The 15241-nt window shown below is 32.9% G+C and overlaps 1 protein-coding gene across 1 annotated transcript; it reads right to left on the reverse strand.

The window, feature by feature from the left end:
• Positions 1–3554: 3554 nt before the first annotated feature.
• LOC143042584 (uncharacterized) lies at positions 3555–10336 on the reverse strand. Its single transcript, XM_076214984.1, has 4 exons — positions 10217–10336; positions 5059–7097; positions 3969–4083; positions 3555–3666 (listed from the first exon to the last, which is right to left on the reverse strand). The coding sequence occupies exons 1-4, from the start codon at positions 10231–10233 to the stop codon at positions 3645–3647; spliced, it is 2193 nt and encodes a 730-aa protein (XP_076071099.1). The 5' UTR covers positions 10234–10336; the 3' UTR covers positions 3555–3644.
• Between the last annotated feature and the right edge of the window lie 4905 nt (positions 10337–15241).

Below are 15241 nucleotides of genomic sequence, written 5' to 3' on the forward strand. Positions count from 1 at the left end.
CGCGTCTGGCGTAAAAAAATTATAATCCTGGTACTTTTGATAACTATTTACACCACTGGGTCGATGCCACTGCTGGTTGACGTTTCGTCCCCGAGGGTATCACCAGCCCAGTAGTCAGCACTTCGGTGTTGACATGAATATCAATTATATGGTCATTTTTATAAATTTTCTGTTTACAAAACTTTGAATTTTTCGAAAAACTAAGGATTTTCTTACCCCAGGAGTAGATTACCTTAGCCGTATTTGGCACAACTTTTTGGAATTTTGGGTCCTCAATGCTCTTCAACTTTGTATTTGTTTGGCTTTTTAACTATTTTGATCTGAGCGTCACTGATGAGTCTTATGTAGACGAAACGCGCGTCTGGCGTAAAAAAAATATAATCCTGGTACTTTTGATAACTATTTACACCACTGGGTCGATGCCACTGCTGGTGGACGTTTCGTCCCCGAGGGTATCACCAGCCCAGTAGTCAGCACTTCGGTGTTGACATGAATATCAATTATATGGTCATTTTTATAAATTTTCTGTTTACAAAACTTTGAATTTTTCGAAAAACTAAGGATTTTCTTACCCCAGGAGTAGATTACCTTAGCCGTATTTGGCACAACTTTTTGGAATTTTGGGTCCTCAATGCTCTTCAACTTTGTATTTGTTTGGCTTTTTAACTATTTTGATCTGAGCGTCACTGATGAGTCTTATGTAGACGAAACGCGCGTCTGGCGTAAAAAAATTATAATCCTGGTACTTTTGATAACAATCCTATCTGAACTATTTTTATCATAATATGTTTAGGGGTCAATAACTGTGTTGTTTATTTTTTTTTTTTTTTTTATTCATCACTTACCTTTCCACGCAACAAATCTTCTATGTAAAAAAGAAGTTACAAATTTGATTTCTTAATTGAAAAATCGTCTCGATTATCAATGAAGGCTTGAAATATTAGCGGTGAAAGAACTATAAATTCAGAGACAAACTACAATATATGATGTTATTTTATGGTCTGATTAATTTTTTCAGGCTTCAAATAATGATGGTTACAAGAAAATTGATTATTGACAATGGAAAATGAAAAATCTTATTTTTTTCTTCTTCATAAATTTAGGTATTAAATTTCCCGTTAAAGATATCGATATCAATATCAAGTAAAGCAAAGGTCAGTGATTATTGTTAATCATTTGCATTAATTAAAGACACTTCAGCAGGATTAATGTCGTTAGTGTACACGTGAAGTTGTCATTATTCAGAGCAAATGTATCACTCAAAGGGACCTTTTGGATTATAGCTCTTCATCTTTTATTTACGCTTTGGATTTCAAATATTTTGACCACGAGCATCACTGAAGAAACATGTATAGTCGAAATGCGCATCTGGTGCAGGAAAATTGGTACCGTTAATGTTATTAAAGTGTTATGAAATTTTTGTATCATATATGCTATTTCGATGGATCTTTGCAGATGTTAGTCATAAATTGTCAAAACTGGACAGAAACAAATCTGCAATAGGTTGTGCACTATGAGTCCCCATTGAGATTTTATGTTATCTAGTAAAAGTTCAAGGGCAGATATTGTATCACAGCAGGTCCAATCACCATGATAGTTCTTTGGTGTGTTAACGTTGTTACCAAAAATTACCTACAAAGTTAGTTGTCTCGTTTGAATTGTTTAACAATGTCATATTGGGACCTTTTATAGCTGACTATGCGGTATGGACTATGCTCATTGTTGAAGGTCGTACGGTGACCTATAGTTCTTAATGTATGTGTTATTTTGGTTTCTTGTGGACAGTTGTCTCATTGGAAATCACACCACCTCTTCTTTTTTGAAAAATATATTCGCTTTCTGATTTTTTAAATAAACATTTCATTGAGTGTATGATTTTTTTTTCTAAAACGATAAGACAAAGTGGTATACAGGGTATTTTATAATGAAAAGTATAAGAGGTTCTCTTATGGCATAATATACTGTAAGTATATTAAATCGGTTCATTGATTTTGTTGTAGCTAAACATCAAGTGGCAACTACTTCATTCATGTGCACAACGAGTATATTGTCCGGACGTCCCATATATCATTTGTAATCGGTAAAGACAAATTAGACAAAATTGACGAGATTGTTCATAATTATAGACCAACTAATGTATCCGGACACTGTGCAATTTTCGTTGTAGAATATTTTAGAATATGTTGTCGAAAACAGAATCGTTTATCAAAGGCCAAAAAGGTGAATTACGATGAAATATCCATGGAATGCTAAAACGTTCAATTTATGAAGAAAATGTGAAATAACGTGGAACGAATCAACGTCAACAATGATGTTGATATCCCATGATATAACAACATAATTCCGATGCATTGGATAGATAACCTCTCAATCCGCCTTCTAATTAAAAAAAAGTTCCTTTATTTTATAATAGCTGTATTTGATCACAAGTTTGCAATTTTACAGCAATTTTTTAATGAATATATATATATATATATGAAGTATATTGAAAAATTTTTTTTTTTGGTATAATATCTTAAGAGTAAAGAAATTGGATATACTGGGAAAAAGAAACAATGCGATTGTAGCAGACTTGTCCTCAGGACTGGTTAAAAGCAGACTTATCCACAGGTCTGGCCTGGAGTTATAGGTCATTTATGTACGTGTTGCATTTCCGTTTGTGTTTTGTTGCACTTCAGTGTCTCTGGTGCTTCGTTGTTTTCCTTTTATAGTTGAAATGATTCCTCAGAATTTTGTTTGTAACCCGTATTTCTCTCGATTGAATTATGATTTTCGAACATCGGTTCTACTACTGTTGCCTCTATTGAACAATTTATTTTTTTCTTGCTATTTCGATTAATGATCAAACTGTAAATCTTATCAAACAGTTCAATTAACAAACCATCAATTTAAGACTTCACAATGTAATGTAGTTAACCTTTGAGTATCGTTGTTATCAGGAATAGCATTGATTGTACATGTGTTGTTGATAAATCAAAATACTACTCAATCTTGCACAGTTAAAAATACAAAATGGTCTACATACTGCCGATATTTATATGTTCGTAATGCATACAGTCAACTATGGGCTAAGAATGCGTTAAACTTCGCCATAATCTCAATGTACCGATACCAAGTGATGTGAATATGATCCAGTATTCGATGACCGCTGCTTTTCTTATTTTGTTTATATTGTTCTGCACATAACTCAGAACGTTGTATTTTGGTGTGAATTGTTTTATGTTTAGTCAGTGAGGATAAGTTTTCGTGAATGTTCTACTACACAATACGAGTGTTGTTTTCGTTGTTGCACACCTTACGTAGCTTTCATTTATGTTATTGTCAATTATACTAAAACAATAAACAACGAAAAGACAAACACCAGTACCCAAATCACAACATAGAAAACTAAAGACATGATATGTCATTCTCCATATACATGGCGAAGTACTTCAACATGCAAACGTATAGACTTCCTACTATCTAAAATGTGCTACGTCATTTCAAAATAGCTTCTATTGTCCATTTATTGATTTTGTAATGCATTTTTATAAAAGATCAATTTATCTAACACATTCGTTACACCTTTATTAATTTCAAATGATTACTATATAAGGTTTATATTCAATGAATGGAAAAAAAATTCATGTACGCCCATCACTTCCTCACATCTGCTGATAATCTCCCCTAAAATAAAATAAATTAAATATAATCAAAAGTACAACATGCAGATATAAGAAGATGCCAATTATACAAAACTCCATCCAAGACACAATGAATAAAAGTAAACCATTATAGTCAAAGTACGGTCTTCAACACGGAGCCTTGGCTCACACCAAAGGCAAGCTATAAAAGGCACTCAAAATAGCCAAACAAAAACCAATAGCTTCTGTCACTTGGATAGCTGAACTTTATTTAATTTTGAAATGAAAATATCTGTTATTTGTTTTTCGAGGTGGTAGTCCATGTTCACAACTGGTAATACTTACTTCTTTTTGCAGTAAACATACAACACTATAGCAAGAGTAATTGTTGTTATTGTTATAACTATTGAATAAGTGACAATCATCCACCATGCAAATGATGTAGACTTATCTTTTGCTCCTGCAAAACAAATTGTAGAGTCAATGTCTAATTGCAACATATTTGGTAAATTATTTTCGTTTGTCATTCTTGTTGGAGATCTATAAATGAATCAACTACCACATAATAAGTCCTTTTATCAATGCTAATTGTTTAAAAGTTTGTTTTTAAGAAGAAAAAGATATGAGTTTGTCTAATTTGATCCAAAAAGAAAAGAAAACATATCTGAGATTAACAGACTCACGTATTGAACTTTCATTCTTTATCAACATTTTAAAGTTTCTGTTATTCAGTTAAACATATATTTAATATAGCCTTCTTATGTTTAAGACAGTTACAACAATGACAGTTAAGTACGAAAGATTGGCAAATTGAAAAGAAGTTGGAATATTTTACTTGAACAGAAAATAGTATTAAGCACATCTGTTGCCCAATATGTATTTCAGAAATATTATAACTTTTTTGATTTCCATAATGATTTGTCGGGTAACTCGTTTATTCCGGTAAGTTAGAATTATTCTTATAAATATTCCTCACAAGTTGCGCTTAATTTGAAACAGTAGGAAGACAAAAGTAAACACGAAGTTGCAGAGCATTGAAAAAAAAATACGAAAATCCGGCATTTTATGCCAAAAGATAACTAAGACCATACATATATCAATTATAACAATTATAAAACCCCTTGTCATTTTAAATAATTGAGTATAAGTAAAGTTAAGGCAATTCATCACGTTTGTATTAATAAGACACTCGGACTATTTACGTTAATGTTTTATTTCAAATTGTCGAATTGCAGAAAAAGTAAACCGCAGAAGTGTCTATTAAAAACCTAGCATTTATATTAAAAGATATGCTTGTATCTTAAAACTAAAAATGGGATACATTAAGGTTATTTTACATTTATTGAAACAAAGAGGTGAAATTATTTCATTGCATATGAAAATATATATTTTACTTTTACATTGAATTTCTATATATCTACACATTTCAATATACCTTTTTCATGTTTTTTTAACGTCGTTTGACAAATTTGAAATCCATTCGGAAGCTGTGGGTGGTTTTTTGGCGACTCATTTATCATCATCCCCATGCCATTTGTATTGTGTAAATCTATATGACAATGAAAAAACCATACTCCTGGGTTATCGGCCTTGAACCTTATGACAACATAACCACCAGTTGGAACGATAATTGAGTCTTTTTGAGGTGGATTATTCCAATTAAGAAAGGGATGATTTCCGTTTGACCATGAATCGTTTCGCCATTTTGCATATGAACAAAATCTTTTCGGGTCATTACAAATTAAGTCTTGATTGTCTTGACCTCCATTTTGAACAAGCCTGCCTGAGGTTTTATCGTATTTACCGAATGCCATTTTCATAACATAAAACGAGTGTCCATGTAAATGAATCGGATGAGACCAACCAGAACCGTTTCCAATATTAGTCAACACAAACTGGTATATCTTGTCCTTATTTGGACTATCTAATGTTACAGCATACGTGCATTCACAAATAGTGGTTTCATTACAAGCACCACAGTTGTAGTCGACTGTATCTGGGTGTTCGTATGCACCAACTGATGGCGGTCGAAACTGGTGACCATTCACTGACCCTGGTGTGTAACCTTTATCGCCAGGGAATGCAAAATTAAAGAAGTGTTCAATTGCCTCGCCTTCAACATCCTCTGTGTGGGAATTAGGGTCTGCTGATCTGACATCATTCAATGAGAGACATTTTCGATTTCCAGCTGTAGGATAATACTCAAATGGACAATTAAAAACTGTGCACGTTGTTAAGCAGACTTCCTCTTTGGCCTTTGGTGGGTTTAGATTGATTTTATTTTGCGAAGTGTTATAAAAGATAATTGCTTCGGCAACATGATATTGATTTCTTTGTTTGGCTTCAACTTCTAATGTTTCAGCAACTAGTAAGTACGTTCCTGGAGTTTGGTTAGCAACAATTAAAAAATCGATCCTTTCACCAGGATGGATTATGAAGGATTCAACTGGTACCTTTTCTATTTCAAAACCATCTGATGCGACTATGTATATTGGTTGATGTTGCTGTACAAAAACTCTAAATGGATATAACGTAGCCGCACTAATTACACGGAATCTATAAGTCTGATTACTTTGTACTACAAATCTTGTAAGTGGAGAGCCATTTGATTGGTTGCCTGTTAAATAAAAACGCCCACGACCATTGATAAGACCGGAATGGAATTGGAATCGACTATACATGGCACCAGATAAATCTGACGTTGTGTTATATAGACGTCCTGTGTTCATGTCGTAATCACCTACCAACATTTTCTGGTATAGAACATCTGCATCGTCGTTATGATTCCAGTCTTGTATAGCTACAACAAATACATTGCCTCCTTCTTGGGGCTGCGAAATATTTTGACCACTCAGTGGAAGAATAATCAACGGTCCATACAGACCCATTGTCCTTTGGTCCCCAATATGTGCATGGTAAAAACTGGTTCCAAATGGTTTTCCTTTGAACTTGTATGTGACATTTTGCCCTGGGAGTATAGGACATTGGGAAACAAAGGCTACCCCATCTGACCAAGGTGTACCTTTCTGTTGCATACCATGCCAGTGAATGGTAACAGCATCCGTATGCAACAGGTTACGAACGTGTACAATTATATCTTGATATTCATACGCAGTTATTGGAGGTCCAGGAAATCGTCCATTTATTAATATAACTATTTTTGAGTGATTTCCATCTGCTAATACAAATGTGTCTTCTACTTGTTGATCGTATGTTTGTCCAGTATGATAGTTAACAGCCCGTCCATTTAATGGCTTCAACAGTATTGTCTGTGGTGAATTGGGTCCTTTGTAAATCATACTAAGTTTATGTTCAACAGTCAGAAAGCATTCACAAATCAAGTCGGTCTCTCTACATGTTCCTTCTTTACAAGCGGTTCCATTTTTTTGTAGTTGATCAAAAAAATCTTTATCCGTCATTTCAGATGTAGAAAAATCAAGAAAGAACATAACAGCTATGAAAAGAATAGAACTTCTGAAACCAAATGAATACCAATAAGTGTATATCATTAGAATAAATGTAATGTTGAAATTTGATAAAAAGTGTTATGGAAGAAAAGACAGTGTTCAACTGCAAATTCAATTGCTCGAGTTATCTTTATTTTGTAGTTTCTATACAGTGTTTTTGTATCATGCATTGATTGACTGTTAATTTTTTTTAGTTTTTGGGTCACTTGTCATTTTAAACCTGTATATTCTGTCTATACTTGACACATGGTTTTTGGTTGTCATCTTGTTATTGTTCCATTTTTACAAAATAATTTACGATATCATTTATTTAATTTTCATGATTTTCGTTACCATTATATCGTGTATATCTTGTACATGTACATGTAAGAAAAACAATCAAATTATAAGTCAACACTGATATCACTATCAAGTTAAAAAAAATATTATCTAAAGTGGCTTTGTTCATATCTACACTTTATCAAAGTTCAAGTGGTGCGGCTTGATGTCAAAATGCTATCAAATTTTTAACTGAAACAAAGTTTTCAGAGGTCAACCAACTCGTGATAAAAGTCTATAAAACTTAACGAAAGGATGACGTTACCTATGGGCATCCTTGGTTCAGCAATATCATTGTAAGCTGCAATTCTCTTTCAAGTGAATTATTATATGAATCACAAGCTCTGGAAATTGAGTATACATATACACCATATGCAGATGCTGCTGGAATGATGGGCTTATTAAATTGTGAGATTGATTTCTTAGCAGACAAAGTTGAAATTGAGCTCTAACAGTTATCGTATTCTGTATTGCCTAAACTGCGAATGTTTCGGTGCTGACAAACAACGTTCTATTTTAACAACATTTGATTGAAACGTCGAGCTTATAATATTACACCATTTTTACGTAAGTGAATATCAAAAAGATAATTATTTACACAAACTTAGCAGTTTAAAATAAATCAAGGACGAGAGCCCTCTGTTATCTTCAGAATGTCAAGTACATAGCAGTATTTACACCGGAAATCAATGGGACGATATGTTACATTCTATATTTGCACTTTTAATGATTTAACAATTGAGCATCAGAAACTTAGTTTATCCTTGAAAGGCAACGATAAGTATTATCATGTTTTACAAAAGATTGCAATTGCATACATTTTTTTTTTACATAATAACAACAATTTTACTTGATATATGTTTTTTTTATGTTGGAGTTTAATTATATAACAATTTCATTTTGATTTTCTTTTCCATGTAACACCTTGGTAACTTGATCTTCAATATACTTATCTAAGAATCGCAAAACATGCTTTTAATGACGTAATGTGTGTTGACAGTTCAAATTAAGAAATAATTGATGCAAGTGAGGGATAAAATAACACGAATACAATACCTACCCATAATAAAACTACAATAAAATATAACTTGCACCAATTATTTCGATTCTGATAAGAACAATTAGGGTATTTCTATGTCCGATGTGTATAAGGGTAAAGCGATTATGTAGGCTCTTCCATGAACCTCCCTTTTTGTTTGTAAAGAGGCAAACGGCTGGCACTGTGATTTTTCAGAGGGAGGAGATTTTGAACAATCAGTATAAACGGTTGTCGTATCTAGGTCAAATATGTAAATTTCTGAATGCAACACATTACAGTCATAATAGCTTAAACTTGGTCACATAATTTCAAAGAAGATGATTGTTTTACGACGAGAGACGGACATGCGGACAAAAATGAAATATGCCTAAAGACTTCATTATATCCCGCTTAAGATGGATTGGAGTAAACACTAACTGTCAGCATATTGAGTTAAGGAAAAGAATCCTTGTATGTGAAATATATTAGTTCTGTTTTCCGCAGTTTTTTCCTTTCTTATATATTAGCTATTGCTGTTGCTAAAAAATACGGATTATTACAAATAGTTGATTGATTATGAATGTTTGTGCAGGATTATAGTGCATAGTATAAAACATATGTATTGTGCAAATGTACAGTAAATTTCCCTTTTATGTGTGTATGTACTAACGTGCCCGTTTGAAATACGCGTCCCTATATTTGCATATCTTGGAAGAAACTCAGGTGTTTCGTAAGTTTTTTTTATCAGGTCCTTCATTAAAAACAATGATCAGTTATGTGCAACTAGCATTAACATTATTTAAACTGTAATTGTTCTATACATATATTTTAATTCTTCAAATATAGAATATAATTATGTTGTAAAAGAACAGACTAAATATATCGAAATATTTAATCCAAAAAAAGAAACCTTGGAAACTGGACACTCAAAGTGAATAGGAATAAAACTGCCCGTCTTGCAGCTCCTGTGATAACTGATTCCGACTTATAATATGTTTTTTTTTCTTTCCACGGACAAGACGTCGGTTGGCTTTAATGGACTAAGATCTGTATGTCCGTCCAATTATTGTCTGACGGTGATTTTTATCTTCGATTAATGATTTACGATTGTCTGTTAAGTAAGGTCTGAATGTTTTTGTAATATTCAAACAGACAAAACACACAACCTTTATATATAAATGCTAGCATCCTTATACCGAAGAGACGAGTAGATGATCAATCGTGTCTTGTGATAAGATGTCCTTGTGTTATACTTACCGATACGAAAGCTGCTTTTTTAAAAGTAGGAGATAAGGCGTCTGTGCAGTTTTGGTAAGTGTTGTCGTTGAAGTGAGAAGTGAAAAGTACAGGTGCAAACTCCTCTCGGGGTTGATTTTCAGAATCAGATATACCCTAACATTGTAAGATTGATTTTCTACGCACTTATTTTACATGAAATATGCAGCAAAGACATCGAACAGTCAGAACGTTTTTTAAAGGCATGTAGAAATTCGAAAAATATGAAGGTACATGTACATGTACATGGAATTTCATTTGTTTTTAAATAGATAATAACCAACAACATCTTCTAATAGATACATTATTTAAATTCATCATATATTGTAAGTATTTTTAGTTGAAAGGAAACACTGTCAATATGAAACTAATATGTAATATTGAATAAAATGGAGCTTCAGGATGTAAAAAATATTTCGTATTAATTTATTTTACCAAAATACAAATTGTTTAAATGCATCGGGACTAGAAAATATTTACTATAAAAGTTTGTTATACAACAATATAAACATTACCTGTATCTAATGTCCATTTTCAAAGATACGTGTAACCTTTCAAAGCTCCAGATTGAATAGTTTATAGGATATTGTAATTTTATCAAGTCTGATGATGCGTTTTTTCCGCGAATTGATTATTTAGGTACTTTCGTTATTTCATATCACATGATCACGAGATACATTGAAATACCAGCGACACATCAATGTATCCTAATAATAGGTCTACTAGTAACTTATTTCAACAGGTGAATACTCCAATTCTTAAACATAAACAGATTTTTTTAAAGAATGTCCTAACTCAATTCAAGGTGGTCGTGTGGTCTAGCGGGACGGCTGAAGTGCAAGCGATTTGGTGTCACGATATCACAGTAGCATGGGTTCGAATCCCGTCGAGGAAAACAAAAAATTTGCGAAAGCAAATTTACAGATCTAACATTGTTGGGTTGATGTTTAGACGAGTTGTGTGAATATATAATATACATTCCAGGCTGTTCATTGGTTGTCGTTAATTGATACGTTTTTCTTGTTTCTCGTTTTTTATTAAAAATAAATTGGAACGTTGGTTTTCCAGTTTTAATGGTTTTAAACTAGTCATTTGTGGAGTCATCTGTAGCTTGCTGTTTGATGTGACCCAAGGCTCTTTGACCTATACTGGTTTACCTTTACAAATTGTGACTGTGGAGAGTTGCCTGGTTGGCACTTAAACCATCTCTTCTAATATCTATGTCAATCTGCAATTGTTTATGCTATCAGGCCTTTGTTAGTCTTGTATGATTTTTAATTTCAGTTTCTTGTGTATAATTCGGAGTTTAGTATGACGTCCATTATCACTGAACTAGTATACATATTTTTGTAGGGGTCAGCTGAAGGACGTCTCCGGGTGTGGGAGTGTCTCGCTACATTGAAGACCCACTGGTGGCCTTCGGCTGTTGTCTGCTCTATGGTTGGACTTTTGTCGCTTTGACACATTCCCCATTTCCTTTCTCAATTTTAGACTAGCAGGCGATCAAGAATATGAGTAAACTATCATCTAAACATGATTTCAACTTACTGATCAAACTAAGATTCAATATTGAGATTAATAAATCAATTGTACAATTAAAATACACGCATATTTTGCCATGTCACAAAGAGAACACGTACTTGTAGAATCCTCTTTGGAAGTTGTTAAAACCTTAGATCTGGTTTCATTTCACTCTGAACTGTTCATGTTCTACAGTAAAGTCTGTGTGTGATAAAAAGGATGGCGAATTGACTTGGGGAGACATTTAAACACCAGTTAACGCTCAGTTGTAATGGGGACACAAGAATGTAGGTACCATGCAAACAAGATATAAGACTCACATCGGCTACGGAAAACTTGCAATATTTTTCTGAATGTATCACAGGTAATGTTGCATGGTATTTTTTTACTTTCTACTTTTTATTTTTTAATCCGAATGGTCAAATTTTTTACAACATTTCTTACCTACGTTAATTTTGTATTGGGTTTTTGAAAAGGTAACATATACAACTCTTAGGCAAAAACTGTCAATATAATAGAATCTTATGCGACTGTCATACAAGTAGAGGTTTAGCTAGCCAAAAACCAGGTATAACCACCATTTTCTACAAAAGAAAATAAGTTTTTATTTTTCCTCAGATCTTAGTATTTTTGTAATTTTATACTTTTGTATCAACGATCAACTTAATCTATATTATTGTGATGCATATCAAATTTATAGCTTTGTTAATTATGAAATTTGTTAAACAAAATATGAATGTTACCGAGTTTTTCAGTTTATTCTAAAGAATGTTTAAAAACGATAACATTAACTTTGTCTAGTGATATTCAGGACATTGAAATTTCATAAAACCTTATTTGGTTTTTTTTCCGCGAATTGTCAATAAAGGTATTCTTATTATTTCATATCATATCATGTCACATGTGTATTATCAATAGATACTTTGAACTTCACTGTGCGACACACTGGATTACAACTGTCCTTCAAATACAAATATAACTTTGACTTTACATTTTGATATTCATTAACTTTCATTTTGAGATCAGTTAGTGTCTGTCTAAAAACTTTTTATAATGTGATATGTAAATGAATTGTGTATGGATATATTTCTTAAAGGAGCACTAACTACGAGATATATAAAAAAAATCAAAAAATATTTTTTTGTGTTCAATCATTAATGAAAGTGAAGAATTGAAATAATAAGTCGCTTTTAGCAGTCATTATTGACCAATATTGTCAAACATTGTCAAACTAAGACACTAAACATTATTGATAAATTATTCACTTGCAAGTGAATAATTAGACTTCATTCAATCCGTATCCATGTGAATTTCAATTCAACCCCTTAGCTAGAGATGGATAACACATGAATTATGTGTGTGTTTGATTATTTAAAGGAAAATACATTAAAAGTGAAACAAACGTAAATCCTTTGATTGACTGATTTTTGCCTCAACAAAAATCATTCTTATACATTTAAAAATGATGATTAACATATATTTGTAGTCTATAAATGAAACTATATAGACCTAGTAGAATCCAATTCACCTATCGAACAGTGAAATCACAAGTGCGCGAATACCTTTGTTGCCACAACAAGACTCAGACAAACAATGACGTCTGTCTGAAATTGTCTGAGTGTACATTAATGGTAAAGCACTGTTATTAAGGTGTTTGTAATACCTACAGTCTGTATGAGGAACGACTTCAGGACGGTATATGTTGTTTGCCATTTCCGACGAAATCCAACAGGGAAAAATGTCTAAAATGGATAAAGGCCTGCGGAAGACCCCACTCACAGTTCAATGTTGAATGGATAAACAGAGCTACTTACATTTGTTCAAAGGTATACTGAAACAAATCAAAGACTTGAAATTTACAGAATTTAACCTTATGCTTGTTTTGAATAAAACCATTGTTCAATAATCGATGTCTTCGACCCCAAAACAGTCCATTACCTTCCTCATTTCTTAGTGTTTTCTAAAGTCATGTACACACACGACCACCACACTACACAATGTAATTATACACGAATATACGTAAAAATAAATATATTGAGTGGCAAGAGATTGATTTCAAATACGTTAGCATTTTTTATAGGAAGTCCTTTCAATGTATTTTCCAACCATGTTTCAGTGACCATCTTCTTCCATTGTTTGGATAGCGTTTGTGTACACTACACTCATTTAATGATGCCTTACAGGCACTAACTGAGAGAGGGTTAGTCTTTGTTGTAAGTCAATGGACAAAACAAATTACCAGTTTCATGAATTTATGGAAGCTATCTCTTTGCATAGAAGTATGTTCCGTTAGGATAAGTGGAACTGCCCTCACTTCTATGTATACTTTCTTTCTTTTGCCCAAACTTTTGGTCTAGTCTCGAAATATATTGAAAAACCTTTTTCTAGGAGTGTGCTGCCGAAATTTTTCCGAAATTTGGAATTACCTTTTTTTGTGGTATGAACAATAGGATTAAAGATTACTTGGAAGAGATGATCTTCATCCTGGGGTAGAATATTGTGCATGTATTGCCCATGACGGAGGGAGATATGAATATTTGTTCACCTAAGAAACATCATAATTCCCGAGGCAATCGCTTCAGAGAAACATGACTTGTCGAGGGTTACCAAATCTTCATATCTCCAGCAGTCAAGGGAAATGAATGTTTTATTCCACTGCCTATATCTTTTTTTACTTCTGAACATAAGATATTAATTCACAAAATTGTTTTCTAATCCGTTTTGCTTTAAAACTTCTTAAACGATGATATAAGAAAGAAGATGTGGTTTGATTGCCAATGAGACAACTATCCACAAAAGACCAAAAAGACACAGACATTAACAACTATAGGTCAACGTACGACCTTCAACAATGAGCAAAGCCCATACCACATAGTCAGCTATAAAAGGCCCCGATAAGACAATGTAAAACAATTCCAACGAGAAAACTAACGGCCTTATTTATGTAAAAAAAAAAATGAACGAAAAACAAATGTGTAACACATAAACAAACGACAACCACTGAATTTACAGGCTCCTGACTTGGGACAGGCACAGACATAAATAATGTGGCGGGGTTAAACATGTTAGCGGGATCCCAACCCTTCCCCTAACCTGGGATAGTGGTATAACAGTATTACATAAGAACGAACTATAAAAATCAGTTGAAAAAGACTTAACTCATCAAATAGACAAACATACAAGTGGACGTGGCCGGGTAGTTATACATCCCGACACAAAAAGACACAATGAACATATCTGAGAGTACTCGCAGTTATCTGACAGTTCAAAACCACTAACAACTAATAAAAAATCATGCATCTAAGAATAATACTTTATCGATTTAAAATGAATTATTTATTTGTTCTTTTGTATTTGTTCTTAGAAATGAAATATTTTTTTAAAAACGAGATTACTATAATATCTTTAAAACAAACCCGATCAAAATATATTATTTAGACATTTACCGTGGGATACGTCGCACAAGGCAATCCCGACGATCAGAGGGAAATATGAAGTTTTGATCGACGTCATGTGTGATAGTTGCAACCAATCAAATGTTGATTTTGATATCAAAATCAACATGCAGTGGAATAATAAGTAATATTTAAGCCATATAAATGAAAGATATTTGTGAAAAAAACACATTGTGACAAATAACTAATTGTCCCATAGGAACTCAAAGCAGTTTGACCCAGGGTTCCATGTTCAAGGTTGTGCTGTGACCTATAACTGTTCATATTTAATACTTAAGGTCTTTGATGGATATTTCTCATTGAAAATGGAAGAAGAAGGTGTATAAAGTATGAACTGCATTTATGATCTGATAGATTTCATGAAAGGTTTCAATGGTTAAAAAATGCCTCATATTTTTGCATCAGCCTTTTTGATACTTACACATCCTACTGAATTGACCACAAGTTAATTTTATTTTCAGAAAGAAAAAAAAATGAATGTGTCAGATAGACCCTCATTAGAACGCACATATTTTAGGTACACGTGCAATTTATGAGGATGATTATTTGTTTTAAAACGAATCT

The sequence above is a fragment of the Mytilus galloprovincialis genome, chromosome 8 (genome assembly GCF_965363235.1).
Source record: "Mytilus galloprovincialis chromosome 8, xbMytGall1.hap1.1, whole genome shotgun sequence".
In the NCBI taxonomy this organism is placed as follows: Eukaryota; Metazoa; Mollusca; class Bivalvia; order Mytilida; family Mytilidae; genus Mytilus; species Mytilus galloprovincialis.

Coding starts and splice junctions, on each gene's coding strand:
- LOC143042584 (XM_076214984.1), bottom strand. Junction 4,084..5,058: donor GTTAAAAAAACATGAAAAAG/GTATATTGAAAT, acceptor TTTGTTTTGCAG/GAGCAAAAGATAAGTCTACA. Junction 3,667..3,968: donor TATGTTTACTGCAAAAAGAA/GTAAGTATTACC, acceptor ATTTTATTTTAG/GGGAGATTATCAGCAGATGT.